Consider the following 22,433-nt stretch of genomic DNA (forward strand, 5'->3'; position numbering starts at 1 on the left):
GATAAGGCATGTTAAAATCATGCTGCTTCAAGGAATACAAGCTTAGGAAATTCAATTTTTATTAGCCACAAAGGTACTACCCTAGGAGTTATTTATGGGCTCTATTATAAAGCACTCATTTATTCATTCAGAGTCAGAAAGAATTTCTCCCAAAGTGCAAGAAACTCCACAGTTTTCTGATTAACACAATGTGTTTTGTTAATGCAACTGGTTTTCCTCCCCTATACTCACATCAGCTGCATTTCAAACTAGACCTTAGTAAGCACACAAAAGCAAAAATGTAGAGATTTTATTACTTTGTATACAAAATCACTGCATCATACTACTAAAACTACCAAATTGCTTGGCAGAATGAACACGAAGCCATACTAAACCAGGCTAATAAAGTGAACAAACGGTGCCACCAGTGTCCATCCCGAGGCCATAACTAACAGACTTCCTCTTAGGACATCTTCATGGCATCCAGGGATGAGGGAAACAGCTTTCAGCCCTTTTCAAATCCCAGCTGGTAACTCAGCTTTAAAGGAAGCAGTTGTGTTCAGCTACAGCAGTTAAAGAGGCAGAAAGGCCAGCTCAGAGCTCACCACTACCAGGAGCTGGGCAACCTTGCAGTGCCCTTGCAGACAGAGCTTTTCCCCAAATCCACTGAATTCCAGCTGGTTTCTAAAGACACCAGACTGTAGAGAATTTCTTATTTATATCAATTCCAATTGAATTGTCATTCTTCTTTAAAAGTTTACAACCTCTTTTTTATTTTATTCTCAAGTAATCTATTCTTTCTAATGCAAAGGGATAATCAGAGAAGAAAACTAACTGGTCCAAGACTCCCAGCAAAAGGCCAATTCTCCTCACTAAGTGTTACTTCCATACCTGTTCTGTCACTGCTCTCCAAGTCTTTTTCTAGTGCTGGGAGTAAAGCAACACCAGCCCTTGTGTGCTTTCACCTAACACATTCTCCTGCCCAGGGAGCAACAGAATTGCAGAGCAATTAAAAACCTGAGGCAAGGAGTAGAAAGCCAACAGCTGAGAGGAAGAAAAATGCATAACATGGGAGAAAAAGCAGAAGAGAAAAACTACAAGAATATTGGGGGTGGGAGGGGAGATCAGTGGCGCAGAAGTTATTCATGTGGAGCTTTCAGAGGTTACTTAATATCAGCATATGGCAGGGGCCTGAAGAGCAAGAACAACAGAGAAGTTTTCTAGGTTAATAGTTTCCTTAATATTCCCACAGGATTCGTTACTACTCTAAACATAGCACAGAGGAAAAAATAAGATCCAAGGAGATCATCATCAGGCACAGGTTCAAGAAAGGGTTCATTCAACCTCCCCCAAACTGCTTTGCCTCTTGGAGCTGAAAAATACCCAGAGTTCTTATGCAGAGTTAATACTGACCCATTTAAATTTGAAACACACAATCCCAACAACACAGGCAGAGTGAAGAAAAATGAGGAGGTTTCATTCATTTAAAAAAATAGTTTGAGTGGAGTTGGATTATTGAACTATATTTGGAGTTAATTTTTCAATGCCTACTACAAACACATAGCAGAAATATCCTTCATTGCATGCTTCTTTTCAGTGCAAGAGTCTACCAATTAAGTTGTCCTAAGACCTTTAATGTTCTTAAGGGTTTAGTATACTTCAAAACTTCAGAAGAAAACCTATTCCTGAAGGCCTGAATCTTGAGTTAATGTTTGTGTTTGCACTGTGCCATCTACCTTCATGTGCTATGGAAAATCCAGTGTCAAAGAAGAGACTGTCCACTCTCATTATTAGCTGCACATTATACTTGTTTCCATCACTCACAGAAGGGAAATGATAACTGGGCCCAACAGGAAAAAACCTGAGCCGTGAGCAGGAAACAGAATCTCTTGTTTTGACTACTAAGGTAAGAAAAGGTAAATAGTGGAAAATTCCCCTCATACAGGAACCATAGCGGAGGTAGATCATTTGACAAGTCTTCCTCACCACTGTTTTTACACAGCCAAGCCACCTGCCAGAGAAGCTTCACTATCTATCTTAAAGAAAAAGCATCAAACAACTTGGTTTGATGGAACCAAGAAATAGCATTACTCGAGACTGTGAGTACACACAATTGGGAAGTTCTTGTATTTTGGTTTTTTAAAGTACTTATAGGGCAGCAATCCACAACTATGAGACAACAAACAGAAGTTTGGAGGGACAGAAGAGTGTTTATTTGCTCACTCTTACATGGGTTAGGAACTGAAGCTAGGCATGGAGTTGAGGAGAGGCTCCTATTAAAGGCTGCACGAGTTCCCACTGCTAAACAAGTTTCTTTAGCCTAAATTCAGCACAGTGTGTGGTGCTGGTATAAGCTTGATGCAATTTTTAAGACTGTGAAAGTCTATTTTTATGCTTAATATAGTTGGTTATGTGTATTCATTATTAAGATATTAAACTTTGAAACTGAAAACAAATCCCATGTTGCTTTAACATGGAAGAGCAACAAATGTTTGCTGTTTTTGCCAGGCTTGTGTTCTGTGCTTACTGTACACTGCAACTACAAATATTTATGCAGCACATATTTCTGCAACAGTTCCCACTATCAGCTATGCACTGACCCCACAAAACCTAGCTGTAGACTACGCTATTTCCATCCCTCTTTCACTGAAATTCTTCCTTAGCAGCTGTTCTAGTTGCAATTAAAAGTAACTGGTGATGAAAATCAAATATCCTCATACTCTAGAAATGGAGTTTTCGAGGAGAAGGAAAGAAGCAGCCTTACAGTGGCTCTGCTCAGGCACCAGGTATCACTAGCCAGGCAAGCAACAAAATCCAAGCCTGCTTTTTGTTTATGTCTGACAAGCCAGATTAAAAATTTTTTGTTTTTAAAGTTGCTTAATAAACCAGTAGAAAGATAATGATTACCCAGTCTCATCATTTGCACATGAAAGGTGGAACAGAGAAGCTACAGTAATTTGTTGCCAGGCTTCACTGGAACAAACAGCTGCATTTTACTTATCTTCAAATATCAAAGGACTTGAGTGGGACAAAGATTACTTGGCTTGACAAGCTTTCAAAGACCCCTCCAGCTCAAAACCAGAAATGTTTCTGAAGAAAGTCATGAAAGGATTTAATATAAGCCTAGCAGCAATTCCTATATACTAGCACAAAATTTACCACCATCCTCTAATCTTGTCAAAGCTAAGACAAGATGCTTTTCCTCCATTCCAAACACAGTGGAATTGCACACTTCCAAAGGCTGGAAGCAGACAAGTTCTTCCTCCCAGAAAGCAGAGACTTCATGGCAGTGTTAAGTTGCTTCAAATCTGCCCATCCCATGCTAGTTCCTCACTCGAGCTACTTGTTTCCTGCCCAAGAGCTGGCTGAGGGAGCTCAGCCACTGGGTCACGTTAGTGCCAGGGCAGAGACAGGGAAGCAGCCTTGGGACAGTGACCAACAGCAGAGCCACATCCTCCCGTGCACCCTGGAGCTGCACTGAGCGTCAGCGGAGTTTCTTCTTCACCCTCCCAGCCTCCTTTGGAGCAGATAAACTGAAGACCTCAAATCACCTTTTCTGCACAGTTTAATAAAATTTATTCTATTCTCTCAGACTCCTAGATGACCATTGTGAAAATCTGCTCAGCTCAACCAAAAGGAAGAGCAGAAGGAGTTCAGTATTTTACCTTAATATGTGCTGCAAACTGCTGTATTATTTAATATATCAAATACCTTTGACAACAGCAGTAAAATCACATTGTTCTTGTTTAGAAAGATGACATTTTGAGGAAACAAAGTCAATGCCTCTGCTGCAAAACAAACAGGAGAGTTACTGAAGAACCAAAAACAAGATGTGAAGGAATTGAACTCAAACTTTTGTAACTGCACCCCACTCTAGAAGGCTGAGCAGAGAGTTAAAAGTTTTAGGTAGCTGGAAATAGCTGCTGCTTCAAAGCCAGTTTTTGTGTTTAACACATGTGGTTAGACAGCCAACAACCATTCCTGGGGATTATCTGCTCAGAGTATGAAAGACAATAAAACAACCCACCACTGCTTTTTCAGGCAGACCTGGGCATGATTCCCATTAGCACATTTTTATTTTAAAACTGAGTGCGATTGCTCTGATTTTATAATACAAGAAAGCTAAGCACAGATGTTGGTACTTAGAGCTGCACAAAACTTTGCCAGGTAAATAACAAATTGCAGAGTTCTGAACTGCTTCTGAACATGCACAAATATATTGCATGGCACAGCAGTTTAAATACATTAGTCACTGTATGCAGTTGAAGAAAAACAGCATCTTCCAATCTTTACATTAAAACAAGCCAAATCCAGAACCCAACCAGGTAAATGCACATTTTTCCCCTGTTGATTTTGGATCAAGCTTTAAGTGAGAACTGATGGTAGACAGCAGTTTTAACCACTGGAGGAGGAAAGCAATGACTGGTGTTCAGTGCTGGTTTACTGTAACAGTAACGGACTATTAAAAAATATAACTACAAAAGAAAAGACACTTTTGCCAAGTTTCTGAAGGTGCTACTTGATGGCTTTTTACATACTGTCAGTTTTCTAGACTGCAAAATGCAAGACAACAACAGATATCAGAAGTCATCAGCCTTCTCTAACTTCCATCCATGTCAATTAACAGCTGCAGTTAATTTGTGGTTTTACTAATTTATGATGTAAGGCCCTGCTCCATCTTGCTGTGGAGTGTGGTTTAGTGTAATGGCTATTAGAATGTTCTTCAGCTTGTTCAGAGTTTTTTTTTGCCTTTCCTGTTCCTGCAGGAAGTGTAATACTTGACAAAGCTAACCTGAAATATAAATTTGTCACCTGCCACTTCAGTGCTTCATCTGTCTCCTACTTGCAGGACACATATAATGAAACCATTTAAACCTTTACAACACTTTAAAATTAACTTTACTGATGGAAAGATTGTGAATTTGATCTAGAATTTTCTTCATGACTGACAAAGTCACCCCCCCTCCTTTATTAATTTATTGTTATTTTTGTAGAATCAGAACATACCTCCTGTTGTGGACAAAACAGAAAGGCTCCTCGGGTGAGTTCATTTGACCTCAGTCTGGCATCAGGATGAGATCAGACAGGCTGCGCACCACCTCTCCCACCTCCTTTGCAACTTGTGCTACAGCAGCTTTTCTGCTACTGCCCATGCAAACCCTATAAACCTGGCTGACCCTGGTAGGAAGTGAAGGTCTGGACATCAGCAGCCTTCATCAGTTCTCCCAGTATCAGAATCATTACCCTGGATTTACAGCAGTGTGCTCAGTTAACCACTCTGTTCACTCCGCTTGCCACGCTTGGTCCTAGACATACCACTTGGGAAAAAAGAAACCTTGGGGAAAAAAAAGCACTGCACAGAGTACTGACGGGGTGATCAGCTTGTTCATTTTGCCACACTTCCTTGAGCTTCTGAACTTTCTAGATTGAACACACCCCAGTAGGCAACACAAGCCAAAGAGGAGAAATTCTCAAATCTCTTTTACTTGGTAGACCTCCACTTACAACCTTACACTCCCACTGCAAAATTCAAGGAGTCATTTGAGGCAGGTTTACAATGAAGAACTCATTATAATTCTGCCTCTTATTCCATTCTATTTAGAATGCTCCAATACAGATCAGATTGAACACATACTGTGCCTCTGTGAGACAGGCATTAAAGCAAGATTTGATCATAATTTCATTCCATTTAATCATACAAGAAATAATGTAATGCTTTTACAGTATGTAACACTAACCCCTTTCAGTTTTTCTGGTTTATGTTTCTGCTTGAATTCATAGGTCACACTTAAATATTTTTGCAGTATACAAGAGATTGTTTGGTCTATGTCTGTTTCAAGTGCTGTTGTTTAAGTCAGTCTTGAAAAACACGATCAGCATCATCAGATAAGCTCTTCCTTAATGCAGGTCTTGGGTAAAATGCAAAAGTTATTATGGAGCAAGTCAAACACATCCTCAAGTTCCTGCACTGTTCTAAGGTCTTTGAGACATCTATCCCTTCCACAGCAACAGGCACCTTCCATAGGGAATTCTGTGTATGTCTGGTATCAGTTACAACTGAGTGAACAAATCCTCATGCTCAAAGCATCAGTTGTAAATCACTACTGTACTAACAAAGCCAAAAGAGCCACGTCAGTTTACAACACAGGACATGACCCATACTTGCAGCCTGGGAAAGCAAGTCAAAGGAAAACTGCTTTTTCTTTTTATAGCCTGGTTCTCTAATTAGGATTTTTGTCCACACTGTAATTTGGTATTGGAGACAAAAAAAAAAAAAAACAGCACCATATACTTTAAGCAGACAAATCACTATGAGCTATAAAAACTTGCTACAGATGAATTCACTCAAACATAACCTACAAATGTCCCAGATTCTTCAAGACCCAAAAACTGTGAACAGCAATTGTTGCAAGCACACTGGGAACATCAATTCTAGTCCTTATTAAAATGGCTGGCTAATAGGCATGAACATCCCCTGTGTGGGACTACTGTGATACTGAAAAATTTGGGGCTCAGAAGATTTGAACAAAATTAAAAAAATAATAAAAAAAAAAATAGAAAGGGGAATAAAACAGCCATTCCATATCTGGACACCACCAAGAGAAAGACTTTTGAACTGAAAAAGTGCAAGACTAAGCTCAGATGAAAAACATCAAACTAGGAAACTGTTGCTTGATTATTGTGCAAAGACTAAGTTACCTATTTTGCCACTCTGAGAATTTTTTAAGTGTTTTAACATGACTGTGAAATTGACCTGACAAGAGAAAGGGTAACTCAGCTATAAACTGGGAAAACAGACAGGATGACTAATCATGCAGTTGATAAACAGTTTGCTTTGCTAGAAAAAGAGACCTGACCTTCAACTATTCCGTCCTCCTGTGCCTGCATACTTCTGCTCTGTTCCCTGAAACTCTCCCTACTCTACAACACAGAGAACAACCTCTGGCAGCCAGCTCCCAGGACTACTCCCACTGAAAAGCAGTGATCCCTGATCCAACAGCCCGAGAGCCAATGCTCTGCAGTCTCCTTCAAAGACCCAAGAGAGCACTGCACATATATTTTACTAGCATCCCTGTCATGCTAATTTCCTGCCTCTGAAGTCAGAATCAAGGGTGCAGGCACACCACATTCTCCTGAATGGCACAATGATTTCTTGGTGCTAGTCACCTTGTTCTCTTGTGCAGGTCTCCAACAGAAGGACCAGCACTTTTCTATCACCCCAGCAGAGGAAAGGAAAAAAAGATGAAGAGTTCACCTTCATTCTTGAAGATAAAAATTTCTAAAGGCTTTGCCTAAGTAAAGGAGATGAGCATGACTGTTAGGGACCATCATCCACAAGTACTAATCTCAAATATTAACCTCAGGAGTCCCTTATGAAAGTTAGCACTAAGCAAAGGGATGGGCCAGAATTTACTGTTCCCTTCAGCTTTATAGAGGGAGAAGGTGTGTTGGGAAAGATTTCAGGCTTTGCCACATGTGAGGAAGAACAGGCCTGTCCTCCTTCATTTGTCAGCATGATTCTTTTCACTGAGCAAGGGGTAAAATAAAAGCTTTTTAAAAAGGAAATATTGCCCTTTTCTGTTAAAGTTAAAAGTTAGAAACCTTAATAACCAGCACACTTCTCCTAGAAGAAGAGGGAGAATTTTTTCTATAAGAAGACAACAGTTCTCTGATTTGCCTGTTCCTGTGATGAGCATTTCAGTGGCAAACCCCTCCCAGTGCAGGGTTAGGTCAGTGGTTTCAGCAGTCTGTCCAGAGCACAGAGACCTGTATTCTGAACAGGACCAATCCAGAGACACAGACAAACTTAAACTGAAGTAGGCATGACAAAGTCATGCAAAGGATTTCTAATGCCTTGACCCACCATGAACATTCACAAGCCCTAACAGGCATTGCAAGAAGACCTAACTGGATTTGTGATACACATTTGCACTTTCTGCATAAGAGCAAGGAGCAAGTTTTCTCTCATAGACATTTCCACTCACCTAACAGACAGATCAACTAAACAAACTGCTCTAAACCCTCTTCTCAATTGGCTCTTCGAGCATCTAAAAATCACATCTTAAAGGTGGCAGACAATATGCTCTGAACAGACAGGAGCCACACAGTCCTAGATGTATTTGACGACACCAAGTCAAACACACTGCACCAGCTCACACCAATGAGCAGGTTGGAACCTCTTGCTAAATCCTTATCAGTACACAGCAAAAGTCTTGGCCAAAAAAAAGCCACATGACTGCTCCAAGTCTCAAATCAAGTCTTGTTTCTGAATCTGTTGCTGACGAGATTTTAATTCCAAAAGCCCTGTGCTATAAATCACTACACGGCTGAAAAAAAAAAACTGTGGAGGAAGTGTTAACACAGTGTTAGGTTTCCCTGGGATTTAAGGAGCTCTGTGAGAAGACACCTTATTATAAAAGACAATCCTCTTCTGAAGAGACTGCCAAACATGGTCCTTAAGGAGAATAACACACAGGCCTTAAACCTGATGTCATCTTGACATTCAAGCAGCTCTTCCCAAGGTTTGCTTGATGATTCAAAATGGGAATAATCAGCATTCCTTAGTAGCAGGACAGAGGGGAAAAAATATCATCATTTGCCAGGTTAACAGAGTCAAACAAGATGTCGTTTGTGACAATTTTTTTTCCTTTCAGAACTACACATCTGTGTGCATTCACACACAGGCATGAATAACTTGGCTATGACACTGACTATCAAGATGGATAGGTAAGATCTCTAAATGTGAAGCAGTAGTACTAAGATCCCCTCCCTCCACCAAGGGGAATGGTGCACCTGGCATGCTCGGGTGATGACGGGACAGCAGCACAAGGGTACATTAACCTCAGCATGGTATCCTTCAAACACCTTACAGGCAGCACTGCAGTCCCTCTCCCTGCCATGAAGCCATGCCATTCCTGCCAGCTGCAATGAAGTGCCCGTGAGGAAGAGCAAGATGGCTCCTAGATGCCTCCTACAGGATTTCAGCCTTTAAATGGGTGCCACAAATCCACTCTTCCCCTTGCCGCAGCACACTGTGTGGCACTGAAATGAAACTGCATCTTACCTTGTCTTTGGATAAAAACCCTGAGCAGTGGATGAGCACTTGAAACAGCCTTGAAGAAGTTGTCATCATTATTAATAGGGAGAAGGTCTCCATGCACATCAGCATATCCGATCATCACTTCCAGGTTGGCTATGTGATGGATGTGAAGAATTAGTTTGTAGAAGTCTTCAAACTTTCCTGGCTTGTAGCGATCCAGAGAGAACCTTCTGAACTCGGCCCCAAACTGCAAGAGAAACAAACAGAGCATCAGCAGATGTGTCACCACAGGCCAGCACTCCAGTTTGGCATTTGAACATGATATGGATCACCTCTCTTCAGAGAATTAGAGAGCCACAGGATCAATCAGGTTGGAAAAGACTTCTCAGATCGAGTCCAACTTCTACTATTCAAACCTATTCTGTGGTGAATACAGTCACATGTTGGTGCTTACAAGTCTACTAGTGGCCTTTTTGGTCATCCCATGAGAACATAAGCATGGCTACCAAGACATGACAGGTACACCCAAGTGTTTCATGTTAAAAGAAATCACATTTTTAAAATATTAAGTGTTCATTAAATCCTCTAGAGGATAACTGCATTTGTAGGACTTAACTTTGAAGGTCCATCATTCATTATCATCATCTCAGGCATCCACAGAACCATTCCTCTCCAAAGCAGAACTATTCACTCTACTATTTTCAAAAGAAGTTACTCAGCTATTCAAAGAACCTTATAAAAATTCTTTGCACATTTCCCATCAATACCACTGGGATCCCAACCACAAGACCTTTAAAGAAGCATGGTATGTGAGCACACAGCTTGTTATTAGAAAATACACTCACTCTACATGACCCCTGAATTTCCTGGCAACCCATGCAGCAGAAGGAAAGTTAGTTTTCATGGCTTTATTTTTTCTGTTACTTCACTGGTTTTTATTTTTAAAGCTTTACAGACCATTAAGTGCTTGTCAAAAAAAAAAAAAAAGCAGGGGTAGTAGAGTGTGATTTGGCACAAGACAACAGAAAATGTAATAAATCCACAAAGCTGTTTTAAGTAATTCAAAGTGACTGAGGAGAAGATTTCAATGGTCCTTATTTCTGATATTAGAAACAAAATATGCTGTTAAGAACTCAAGGGAAGAATTTGATCCTCTATTTAAGGAAATTATGATAATGAAAACAGGCATCTAGTTAGACTAAACAGCTTAAATCACCTTTCTGGTACATTTAATTTAATATTTCAGATTGTATAGCATGATTAAACTACTGTTCATCAACCAAACCTCTAAAACCATCCTAACTTACTCTTGAACACATGGAACCACAGCCACAAATCCAAGAACAAGTAAGGCTGTAAACTAGGACCTTATGGATGTTCTTATTTGCAAAGTCAGCCAATATCAGGGCTTGAAACCAAAGACATAAAACTAACAAGCACACAAAAGAAATAAGAAGGGGGAGAATTTTCTCTAAACAAATTCTTCCTCAAAATGGAGAACGACTTGCTTAGAGGTTCTCAGCTGTTAAATCAACTATACATGCAAGCCACTCTTTTGCTGAGACTAACAAAATTATGAATCATCACCATAATCATCTTCAAGCAAAAAGGAAAAAAAGCAGCCAACATAACCCTACTGGCTTTGGGCACAAGCATGTTCTCAAATTACTTCCGCAGTTATGAAAATCCCACTCTTGAGCATCAAAGCCCAGTTGTGATCATCTGAAAGCTTGTTTAGTCAAATTATGCTGCTTGTTTGTAATATTAACTGCTAGTTCCAGTTTGGATTTCAGAGTGCCCATCCAAATGCACACAAAGCAAGCAAACCACAGCTGGTTCCAATGGAGGAAAAAAAGTCCTCTGTCCTCCACCCCCTGCTCCTCTCCAGAAAAATGTGAGCAGCAACTTACTTCTGTGGACACACTTCAAACTGAAAAGAAAAAGCTGAAGTCTTTTTATTTAAAAAGTAACCTAAAGTTTTCTTTTTCTTAGATTCAAGCTGGAAAAAGCCATCTTCGAGTGTCAAGTTTAACACCTATCTACACGATAAACTAAAGGGGAGGGAACAAGACCTTTGTAGGTTTTGCTTAGAGCTGCATCTACTGCTCTGCACACCTGAACAGGAATTCGGGATTCCTTGGGATTCCCTTAACCAAAATGCCAGGGCACTCAGACACCAATCCCAGTAACCATTTGTTTACTGGACAGCTTGTTCAGGACCATAAGCACACGTGGTACTGTGGAGGAAGCAGCTGCTGTGCAGTCTCACCCCAGGCAGCACAACACCCACCCCTCACAGCCCCCTTGGACCCATGGTCTGCTGAGGGAACCCATCCTGCTCTGCCCAACAGAGCTGAGGCAGAGCTCAGGACACTGCTCCCAGCAGGACAGTGACATGGAAAAGGACAGAGGAGAGAACCAAGGATGGTTACTTGCACTTGGCTGGTATGACCCAAAGCTCAGCTTAAGCTGCCCCATGAGAAGACAGCTGGCAAAAGGGCCAAGCCTCCCAGCCTAGCCCCTGCAGGCACACTGGAAACCACTGATCAGTGGAGCCTGACGTGGGAATGCCATTGCAGGCTTGGGGCACTGAGGTCTGACAGGAATGCTGTCCAGTCAAATTGACTTGTTCACATGTTCAGCCTTAGGAAAGCCCAAGAGTCAATTTCATTTGCCTGGGAATAGCACAATAGTAAACAAATGCAAAATATTTCATTTGTGCTTTCTGCATGACCCAGCTTTTTAAGGCAAGGGAGCTAGAAGGCGGTTCTGTAGAGGAGAAGGGAAGAATCAAGAGATTTAAGCAGATAATGAGAATGACTTTCTTTTTGTTTAAAGGTTAGTATTACTGCAGTAATAGTTTGGCTGATTTATTCACCCTGTGCATATACACAGGCAGCAACCATTGTCAGCAGGTCTTTTCAGAAGAGCGGAAAAAACTGCTTCAGCTCATTCATCATTCCTAATGAGGCTGATAGAGAGTATCACAGTAATAATGGGGTTTGCAGTGCCACTCAGCTTGGAGACTGGGTGCTCTGCATTGTATTCAGCCAGAATTTCAAGATAACCGTGTATCTTACAGAAACTACAAGTTCTGATAGCCAAAACTACTGATCTGCTTCTCTAAGCCACAGAGTTCATCTTATCATATCCCTTCACTGAAAGATACACAGGGACTGGTGTCTGCCAGCAAAGCCTCTGTCAGAACAATACTGTATTTCACTGTTTGACAAACTAACAGTTTTAACAAGCAGATTAGTTTTCCATAATGAAGTAAATTACTGAGGCCTATTTAACTAATGCAAATACTGCATCCAGTATTGCAGAAGTCAGAGGACAGGAGGAATGGAGGGAACTTAAAAAGAATTTAGTCTGACATAGCTTATTATGACTGAAAAAAAGAACTTAGAAAAAACTGTACATCTTTGTTTCACAAAAATAACCTCCGCCCCAAGTCCCTCAAAGTATCAGCCAATCAGCCAATTTGTTGTCTGCAGTTTGATGACAAAAAGCACACAACAAAATGCAACACATCAGGCAGGAGCCCCACACAAAAACAGATGCTCAGAAAAATGTTCTGATAAAAGTTGTGTTAAAGAAGAAGACACAGCTAGCTGATCTAAACTTACACAGGCTGATCAAGAGCAATCAACTGCTTTCTTTGGCTTTTTTTCTGGCTAAAGGGTACAAGAGGTCAGAGGAGATGAGGGAGCAGGATTTTGAGGTTTGTTTACTTAGAGAGCTGTTGTTCTGTAAAATGAAGGAGTTATTTGCAAGCAAAAGAGGGCAACTCTTTTTTTTTTCCTTTAAATTTTAAGTTTCAAGATGTTTACAGGGCCAAAAATGAAGCCCTGTGTTTATGAGGTGCCATCCCTCTAGTTTATTGCTGACTTTGAAATCAGGCTATTGTAATAAGAAGACATCAAAGAGCAACATTTAGCAATAAACATGAGTTACATTACCCACCTACTTCTCTCATGAAGTAAAAAAATAAAGAACAGAAAGAAAACTAAACACTTTCATCCTTGCATAGACTGTAATTTCTGCTTACATCTGAGATTAGCAAAACTGGGAAGACCTAATCAGGCATGCTTTATCAGTGAGAAGGAGCAGAGGGCAAGAAAGAGGAGGAGGGAAATGTAAATGGTTTTGTGCTTGCTGACTTCACCTGGGACTTCAGAGCTCTGATGCCACATTCATGCCTCTGTGTCTTTGTTTCCTTCTTCTCCCCCAGTTACACCTTTCCCAGCTCACACGGCATTCTCTGGCTCTGCTCCCAGCCTCAGAGTGGCTGTCACTAGTGGCAAGAAGCCACCAAGCAAGCAGATGTTCTCTGCAACAAGTTTTCTCTTCAATGGCTTGCTCCAGGGCAGCTTTGCTGCACTAAAATGATCAACCTAGTGGAAAGTGTGAGATTTTCTGCTCAGATCTTGCTATTTCTTTCAAGAGAGAGTCACAAGAGCAAGACAGCTTCTCTTCTGCTTGCCCTTCACAGAAATCCCATCAGGGACACAATTTCACTAGCTTCAGCCCCAAACTTTTTTCCTGATTGACATCATGCCTTACTTCTACCCTTCCTCCTTCTATTCCCTCCTTTTACCCTCCCAGAGAAACACAGCCATGCTTTAGTATCTTAAATGCATACAATAGTTTCTCTTAGCAAAGAAAATCAGCGGTTCCCCTTCTTTTTTCCTGCTTCTCTGACACAATGTTTCACATCTCTGTTTGTTTAAAGGACAACCTTTGTAACTCCTTCAGCCCTCCCCAGGAGTCCGTAAGGCTCAGCTCAGGACAACACTTTTCTTCTCTCTTCTGTATCTACTTGGAAGAGAAATTCTTCTCTCTGCTCCCATCACCCTCAGACCACCTTCTGCTCCCGAGATGCACCTTGCATTCGGTCTCACAGATGCTTGGCTGTCAGCTCAAGGGCGACTTAAAGCCAAAGTTACCCTTTCCTCTGCCTCGCCTTATTTCATAACTTTTGAGACCTGGACCACTACACTGCTTATTTAGCCTCACTACCGCATGGCAGTCTGTGAAAATAGTTATCCACAAAAACAATTTTTTCAGCCTGCTTGTTTGAAACCATCATCCCTTTCTTTGCCAGCCCTGCTCCAGTAGTTCCTCTCCTATCAGGCCACCCATGTAGCTGCTTTCTCCCTACCATCTCTGTCAGTGCTGCCTCCAAGAAGCTCACTGCCAGCCTTCCTCACTGCCTCACCTCCTGAGATTTAAACCCCCAGTGTCACTCTCCTTCAAGAAACAACTGTTTGCAGGAAAGCAAAGCCTTTAAAATAAATCTATGATTTAAGTGCCAAGTCTACCTTTCCAAAAGCAAGTATCTTCCTTTTTTTATTCCAGTTCTCTGCATCTCTGGGAACAAACCAAAGTCTGTTTGCAAATGATGTAGACTGAGAGGGTCCTGCACAACACACACTCTATCACAGCACAGGATGCATACAGCCATGGCATGTCACCATCAGCATGAGGGAGAAAAAGAAGATTTGGCACCTTGCCACCCAGAGGGACAAAGCAATCTGGTCTGGTCAACAGTGTAGATTCCTGCAGAAAGGCAGCCCTGCCCTACTCCAGGTCTCCAGCGAGAGCAAACGACTTTCAGAACACTTACTGAGAGGTATCCACACGGATACAGGAAACCTGCAACCAGTAAGGGCTCTGGCTGCTTGCAAACTTATTTAAGACCCTTTTAGCTGCCGCCAGAGGCTTCCCCATGAGCTCAGTGCCAGCAACAGCTGCAGAGAAGTAATTTGATGCAGATGCACGAACACCCCTGGCCAGACCTGAAGGGGGACTGGGAACAGCTGTGCAGGGTGGAAGCAGGAGGGATGGCACAAGGCTGGGTGGCCCTGGGGCTGGTGCACCACACCAGCCATTTCTGCTTGAATGAACTTCAGGCATTTCCAATGGGAATACATCTGTACAGGGAGATTTTGCCTTCACTTAGAGGGAGGCAACACTCCCAAAGTACATTTCATCTTTTAACTCATGGCCTGCCATTGTAAAGGTAATTAGAGGCAAGCAGTGAATCCTTGGAAAACCTTTCTTGGTTCCTAAAAGCTCAGATTAAGTGTACACAAAGTCTCTCAGAAAGGGAATGATAAGGGACTACAGAGGAAGGCACTATTAATTGCACCTCTGAAGCACTCCTTGGAGGTGGCTCTTCCTGGAGCCTGTTAGACAGAGCCTCCACAGGTATTTTAACCTCACACAGGAGACATTCCTTTCTGACTTGGCTGTAAACAACATTTAATTTTCTGAGGTGCTCTTTAAAGTTGAAAGGTCCATTGTTCCGTGTCCTTTAGGACTGTTTCAGTGTGGCGAGACTAAATTTGAGAAGACTGCTCACATAAGACAGACTGGCTGGACGAAGTTTTAAGCAGATCAGAAATTCCCAAGTTACTAGACTAAAAAGTATTACAAACAGGAGAGATCCTGCTGGAGGCAAGATCAAGAATGGGAAAGCATGGGAATACTGGAACACAAGATGGCAGCTTTCTGGTCAGTGCCATCTATCCAGTTAGCACGGCTGGTACCCAAGCCCATACCAATACACTTGCTTCAGGAATGTTGTTGGAGGAACTACCATCTTCCTGTGACAAGACAGACCTGAAACTACATCAGACCTGAGCACCAGAGCATGTCCTCCACCACGCCATGCTCTGTGACACCAGGTAGCTCAAAGCAGTGTTCCAGCCTTCCCTGGATCTCCTAGAGGCACTACTGCTCCCACAGTGCCAGAGTACAGGTCAGAGAAATGAGTTACACTGTGCAGGGGCTCATTGCAGCAGTCACCTGAACAGAACTATCCCAAGAACTATCCCAAGTTTGTGCCACACTTTTCAGCTGAGAGGTTTGTCCTCTCATCTATGAAGGGCAGCAAGCATGCACAGGACCCGCTGCTGTGGCTCAGCTGAAAGCTGTGGTCACTTTCTCTCATGGCACCTAGCGGACAGACTTAGGGTTACTAGCTATGACCACTTCAGAAAGCTATCCTACCATGAAGAACAAAGATTTGTTTGTAATGAGAGAGGAACCAGGAGTTTTGTAGGTGCTATTTAGCACATCAGAATAAGCACAATACCTGCTGTGAAAAGCCCAGCAAACTGGGAGGGAAAGGAACAGAGACAACACTTCTTAAGAGATTAATGCTTACAGTCTCTTTCTCTTGACACGTTTTGCAACAATCCAGACTGTCTCAAGTTGCTATTTCTGTGGCACACTGTCTTTATTTGAGAGGGGGAAGCACTGTGGTTTTCTGAGTCCGTGCCACATTTGGTTTGCATATAATCGAATATGTTTTCAAGCTCAAAAACAGAAGTTAAATCAGATGGTTACAGGGCTTTTTACTGCACTTATTTTAGTTTTATGCCAGGTATGAAAAGTATGACTTTAACTTGGAAGAATCTAAAGTACTGCTTAAAAACTTTAAGCAGACTTAAAGTCTGTTTTAAGATTCTGTAGCATTTTAAGAGCGCTGCTTTTTGATCTATTTTGAAGTGTGCTACACATGGAAAACTTTTCTTAAAACTTCAGAAGGCCTGTACAGCTTCAGGGTTAGAGTGAAATCAAAGTACACAAGGCTGGAAAACACAATTTGCAGACCTCTGTCAGTTAACACCAGACAGTGCAGAACCAGACCTTTAAAATCTCATTAGAGGGGGCTATTAAAAGTAAGCTTGCTCTTTCTGCCATTGCTGGAGTTTTAACGCTGCTTGATACTTCATTTTATACATTTCAAATACACAATGTGTGTACATACACTGCCACAGCTGAACAGTCACGATCAGCAAAAGTCATGCAATACCAGCAACTTTGGCAGGGAGGAAGATGCAAAAGGTTTAAACCATCGATCTTTATGTAACAGCGCAGGCACACTTATTTTAAGAAGGGGGGACAGCACATGAGCAGGACAAAGCACCCACAAGGTGTTTGATGCTACATCTATCTGCCAGCTGGGCAGGCTTGCTAAAGCACTGACTGCTACCCGTGCCTCACACCAAAACAGCCTTTCAGCTGCGAGTGACTTTCTAAGAGCACGGAGCACAGCTGAACCCAAACATGCTTTTTGTCTTTGAACACCGTAACAGTAGCATGTCTGCTCACGACACATCAGAAAATGATTGAAAATTTATTGATAATCCATTTGCAGCACCCATCTAAACACCAGCATTTAATGAGAGTCAAAACAGGATAGGAAAAGAGAGTATTAAAAAATATGGTTACAATTAACTGGTTCTATTTATCTTAAGGGGTTTGTTTATAGTAGTAGGATGTTAGTCACGTCATTGTTAATCTGTAAGTCAGTTTGCAATGCGAGAAAACATGACACTGTTAGTAAGGCAGAAATGTGACAGTCAGCACGTGAGTCAGGTAGCTGTGCTTTTACAAACCTCAGCCTCTATCAAAAGTTCCATTGTCCAAGAGGGCTCATCAACAACAAAGGGTTCTTCTGCAGAGCACTTTTATCAGGGAACGACAAGCACATTTAGCCAACTTTGAAATCACGAAAATTAGTTCTTACTAGTACATACAGTTCACAGGAGTTCATATAGTAGTAACAGAAAAACAGTACTCTGCTGCTTTTAAGCCAGAAATACGGACCTGTCAGTTTCAAAGTAAAAATAAAAAAAAACCCAAACACACTTTCACAAACAATTCCAAGTGCTATCATTTAAACGCCCGGGGCAATCTTATACTTCTGCTATTCCAAAATTTCTAAGAGATTGGAAAAGAAATACACATTTGGGCTGATAGTTACGCTCCCATTTGAAAAACTGCATATAGTATTCAAGGGAAGAAAAAAATAAAATCTCCTTTCACTCAGAGCAAGACGAAAGAAGATTGGCTACATGGAGTTATAATTCAAGAGAAGTTCCACCACTAATGTAGGAATTCCTATTTTAAAAGCATTTGTTCTTCTGTAGGCTTATATTCATGGGCAAAGAAGCCTGTAACCTTTCTGTAAAGCTAAAGACAGAAAATGAAAAATAGGTTAAGAACTCTGCCTGTGGCCACAAGATCCCAAACAAAACAAACACAAAAAGCCTCACACATTGCAGGCACTGGAGATCTTGGTAAAAGGGAAAAAGAGGGAGAGAAAGGGTCATCTGGAAACCTTTTTCAGAGATTAGAGGCAGTTTCTTGAGAGGGGACAGATACTTCACTTGTCACCCAACAGAGAAAAGGAGCCAGTGAGTACTGGACACATGAGAATACACAGTTGTTCTAAGCCAGCAAGCCAATGTGTTTTCAGATCCTGTCTAAAAGGGCTGAAACATTAATCCTGAGCTACAGAGACAACACCTAGATAAGAACAGAGCTTCTAATTTATTTTGTCATGAAAGATGGGATAGAAGGGCTAAGGTATAATTACAATTCAATTAATATTTTCTTATGACATGTGCCAACTTCTAAGCAGGTTTCTCTTTACCCTTCCTCTTTTCTATCTAGCAATAAGCTTTTAAGTGTTTTGATTTTAAGGCCAGCTCTCTGAGGATGAGGGTGACAAGGAAAAAGCAGGGAGCTGAACAGAAGGGGACTTTTTAAAGAAGATGACTGCAGCAATTTCCACCACTGCTGTGTCTGAAACAGAGGTGTGCACAGATGGCAGAGGGTTTTCCCCTTCAGCATTTGCAGCAGCACAGAAATCCATTAAGCTTTTGTAGCACCTTACAGTCACCCAGAGAAAAAGTGACCTGGCACACACAAAAAGGTACAAGACAGTGCCACAAAGCTCATCCTTCTGCAGCGACAGAGCAGAGAATATATCACTGCCAGTGTCCCCCTCACATAGGCACAGACATGAAAAATCCAGGGACACAAGAATGGTGAGCTGAAGCATGCTTTGGGCCACGTTCCCAGCAGGGGTGATGGGTCAGGCTAGGTTCAGCAGAGCTACAGGCTGGCTCAGACCCACATAAATCCAATCATCCACAAACCCCACAGGCCTACTGGACAAAAAAAAGAGGAATACCACCTGCAGGTTTTGGCCCAATGGCACCAGAAGGATGTTGAAAACTGGAATGACTTCAGCCATCAAGATGCTCCTTCCTTCTCCTCCTCCCTCCCACCCCCTACCCCTTCCAACACACAGATACACACACACACTTTGTTTTTAACAACCCTCTGGCACACATCAAGAACCTCATAACTTAAGGATACTTGGGGATTTCCAGAGAAGTATCTTACCCAGCATAGTACTTAGTGCTGACAAACTCTCCCCTTTCAAGAATCAAGGGCACAAACTGACTTTCAGTAACTTTTTTTTTGAGAAAATGAAAGAAATTCAGAAAATCCAGAAAAATCAGATTTCACAGGAGCCATTTTTGAATTGTGACTAATGCAAGACACCAACAGGATGCTGGTTTATCCTTAAGGAAGGAACCACCTGGTTATCATAACAGAGGCAGGGATATCAAAACCCCAGCATCTGCAAACTATCTCCCATCCAACACCCCACAACCATTTTTTTCCCAGAGCTCCTTCTGATCAAACTCAATCTTCAGAGGAGAAAATCTATTTCACACCATTGTGTAAAAGCAGCACTCTCTCACACTCAGCTCCTCTGCTAAAAGGGATTCCACCTGCCCACGGACTGCCACTTCCCCAGCCTTTGAAAAGCCACCAAGAATCCCTTGATCCCCGGCCAGCAGCATGCCCTGGCGCAGAGGCTGAGCTGCACCCACCTCCGCTCACCTGGCAGCCTGTGCTCCCAGGCGATAGCTGCAAAATCATGAGTTCTCAGACTCAACTTTCAAGTTCTCAGGCAAGCCCAGGCAGGCCTCATACTTACAAAACACAAGCAACTAAGTGTTTAAAAGGTTGACTACGTAGGGCTACCAAAAGTAATATTACTGAACCATTTTGTTCCCCCAGCCTCAGATACTCCATGCAGACAAAAAACCCTCAACGCTCTGTATTTCTAGATGATTACAGCACAACAACACAGTGATCCGCAGGGACAAGGCTGCCAGCATGACAACCCACCATACCAGAGCACCGTGTTTTTGTAAGAGTTATCAGGTTTTTATACAGCACCTTGCCAGGTACCATTGGCCAGAGCTTTTCACTGGACCTTCTTCAGATCACTGAAGAGTAACTCTGTGAGAGGGAGCCTACGAGCTTTACAGGCAAAATAAAACTATCTTGCAATGTCAGCACCGACAGCCTGCTACATCAACAGCCAGCTGTTATTGTGCCCAAGTCATGCTAACAGCAAAACTCACCAGCAGAAGGAAATTCAACAGCACGGCTTCCACTGACACATGCTGCAGGTTCACAGATCATCGCTGGGTGTAGGCCCTCAACAGGGCATTTTCAATTTAGCTTCTATTTTAAGTTTTCTTCCAATGCAGTAGAATTCTCCATACTAATTTCTGGGCCACCAGCAGTGACAACCCTGAGCTACAGAAGGCCTTCAGTCCCACCCATGTAAGTTTATTTTCCTTCCCTCCAAAAATCTGCAATCATTCCTAGGCTTACAATCTCCCTACACATCACTCTGTATCTGTAGAACCAGGTAGGATTCACTTACACAATTCCTGCAGCTGTAAGGGAAGCTATGAGCTCTTTAGAATAAGGTTGTTTTCTAATTGTTAATAGAACAAACTCAAGCTATGGCAACATTGAAGCAGAAGAGAAAGGATGAACTTAAAAATTCTCATATGTGCTCAAGGTTTTACTTTAACACTCATAGAATGTAAGGGGTATAATTCAGAAGACAGGATCTGGAGCATTTGGGAACCACAAGGAATGTTGTGGGTGGGTTACATCTTAGAACCAGTACAAGCCGAACCAAAACTTTCCAGCTATGGAAGCAGAATGGAACTTTCTAAGCCAGCTGAGCCCTTTCAAGTAGCAACAGCAGGTTAGGAAATGAGGGCCTGAACCCACATTTCAGGGGCCATGTTTAGAAATGATTGGAGGCTCCCCTGGATACAAGGTACTTCTCCCACTGAAGCCATCTCTGTTCCGTGTGCTGCTCAAGGCCATTTGATCTGAACGCAAATTTTAACAGCAAAAATGGACAAAAATGAGCAGCACCAAGCAGAGAGTCCCAAGGACATCACCTCCAACACCACCTCAGCAGGTGATCAGGGACTACGGGAAAGGTTAGTGTTATCCATACTCTTTTCAACTTATGCATTACTTACACCTTGCCTGTAATACGTGTATAAAACACAGGTTTTCAGGGAGATTTCCCCGTTTTGCTTAAATGCTACTTATTTTTGCCCTCAGAGGCAAGATTTTGATGCGCTGGTTCACTCGAGAGCGATCAGTCACTTGAGGAGAGCTGAGCACGACCAAGGTCAGGCACAGCCCCCCGACACAATCCTTAGGGCGGCCAGCTCCGGCAGCCCAGCCGATCTGGGCTGCTGCCCCAGCCCCACCAGCGGGCACAGGCTGACTCCGGTGCCGGCAATCCGGCACAGCCGCCGCAGGAGCGGGAGGATTCCCGCAGGTCTCCCTCTGGCTCCTGCGGCTCGCACCTACGGCAGCACCGGCGGGGAGACCCGGCCCTTCTCCCTCACGGTTCTCCTCTCCTCAGAACGCGTCGGGGCACCCATCCCGCCTACCGGGAGCCGGTCGGAGCACTCGGGGGCAGGAGCGGCACCGCCGCCGCGCCTCCCGGTGCCTCCGGGCCGAGCCCCATCCCGCCCGCCGGGCGAGGCCGGCGGCGCTTCCCGAGCCGCCCCACGAAGTTACGGCCGGAGTCCCCGCGGCGAAACAAAAGATGGAGCAGGAGCGGCGGGCGCCGCGCCGGGGCGGGCGGGGAAGGGTCGCGGTCGCGCCGCCGCCTCGGCCGGGCAGGGGCGGCTCGCCGGGAGCAGCGCCCGGAGCGCCGATCCCGCCTCTCCGCCGGCCGCCGCCAGCCCGTCCCCGCTCTGCGGGCTGAGCCTGGGACTCGGCTCCGGCCGCACCGGGCGGGAGGGCAGACACGGGGGAAGGGGGCGGGGGGCTCCATTCATTTTCGGGAGCACCGCCGGGCAGGGGCGCTCCGGGCCGAGGCCGCGCCGCGGTCCGCTCACCTTACTCTTCACTTCCACCGCGCTGCACTCCAGATACCGCAGAGTCTGAGATTTGTTGAAACTCCGGTTCATCTTCCCGGCCCCGCTGCCTCCCCTTCCCGCGCCGCCGCCGCCTCCCACGAGCCGCCGGCCCCGCTCGCGCCGCGCTCCGCTCCCGCCGCGGCCACTTTGTTCCCGGCGCGCGCGCGCCAACGGCAGCGGCGGCGGCCGCAGGGATCCGCGCGGGGCTCGCGCTCCGGCTGGGCCGGCGGCGGGCGGGCGCCTGGGGCCCGCCGGGACACGCCCCGCACAGCCCCGGGACACGCCCCGGACACGCCCCCGCTCGGCCCGGACACGCCCTGGGACACGCCCCCGTTCGGCCCGGA

At 43.8% G+C, this 22,433-nt stretch overlaps 1 protein-coding gene across 1 annotated transcript in view; it reads right to left on the reverse strand.

Moving 5' to 3' along the window:
- PARD6G (par-6 family cell polarity regulator gamma) overlaps window positions 1-22,221 on the reverse strand; it is a 63,726-nt gene extending 41,505 nt beyond the window's left edge. Inside the window, exons 1-2 of the mRNA XM_030971096.1 lie at window positions 22,069-22,221; window positions 9,044-9,266 (exon numbers count right to left, since the gene is read on the reverse strand). Of these exons, the coding sequence (XP_030826956.1) occupies window positions 9,044-9,266; window positions 22,069-22,140 (295 nt within the window). The 5' untranslated portion in view covers window positions 22,141-22,221. The remainder of the gene's footprint in view (window positions 1-9,043; window positions 9,267-22,068) is intronic.
- Window positions 22,222-22,433: the final 212 nt, after the last annotated feature.

Source organism: Camarhynchus parvulus, chromosome 2 (genome assembly GCF_901933205.1).
Source record: "Camarhynchus parvulus chromosome 2, STF_HiC, whole genome shotgun sequence".
NCBI lineage: Eukaryota > Metazoa > Chordata > Aves > Passeriformes > Thraupidae > Camarhynchus > Camarhynchus parvulus.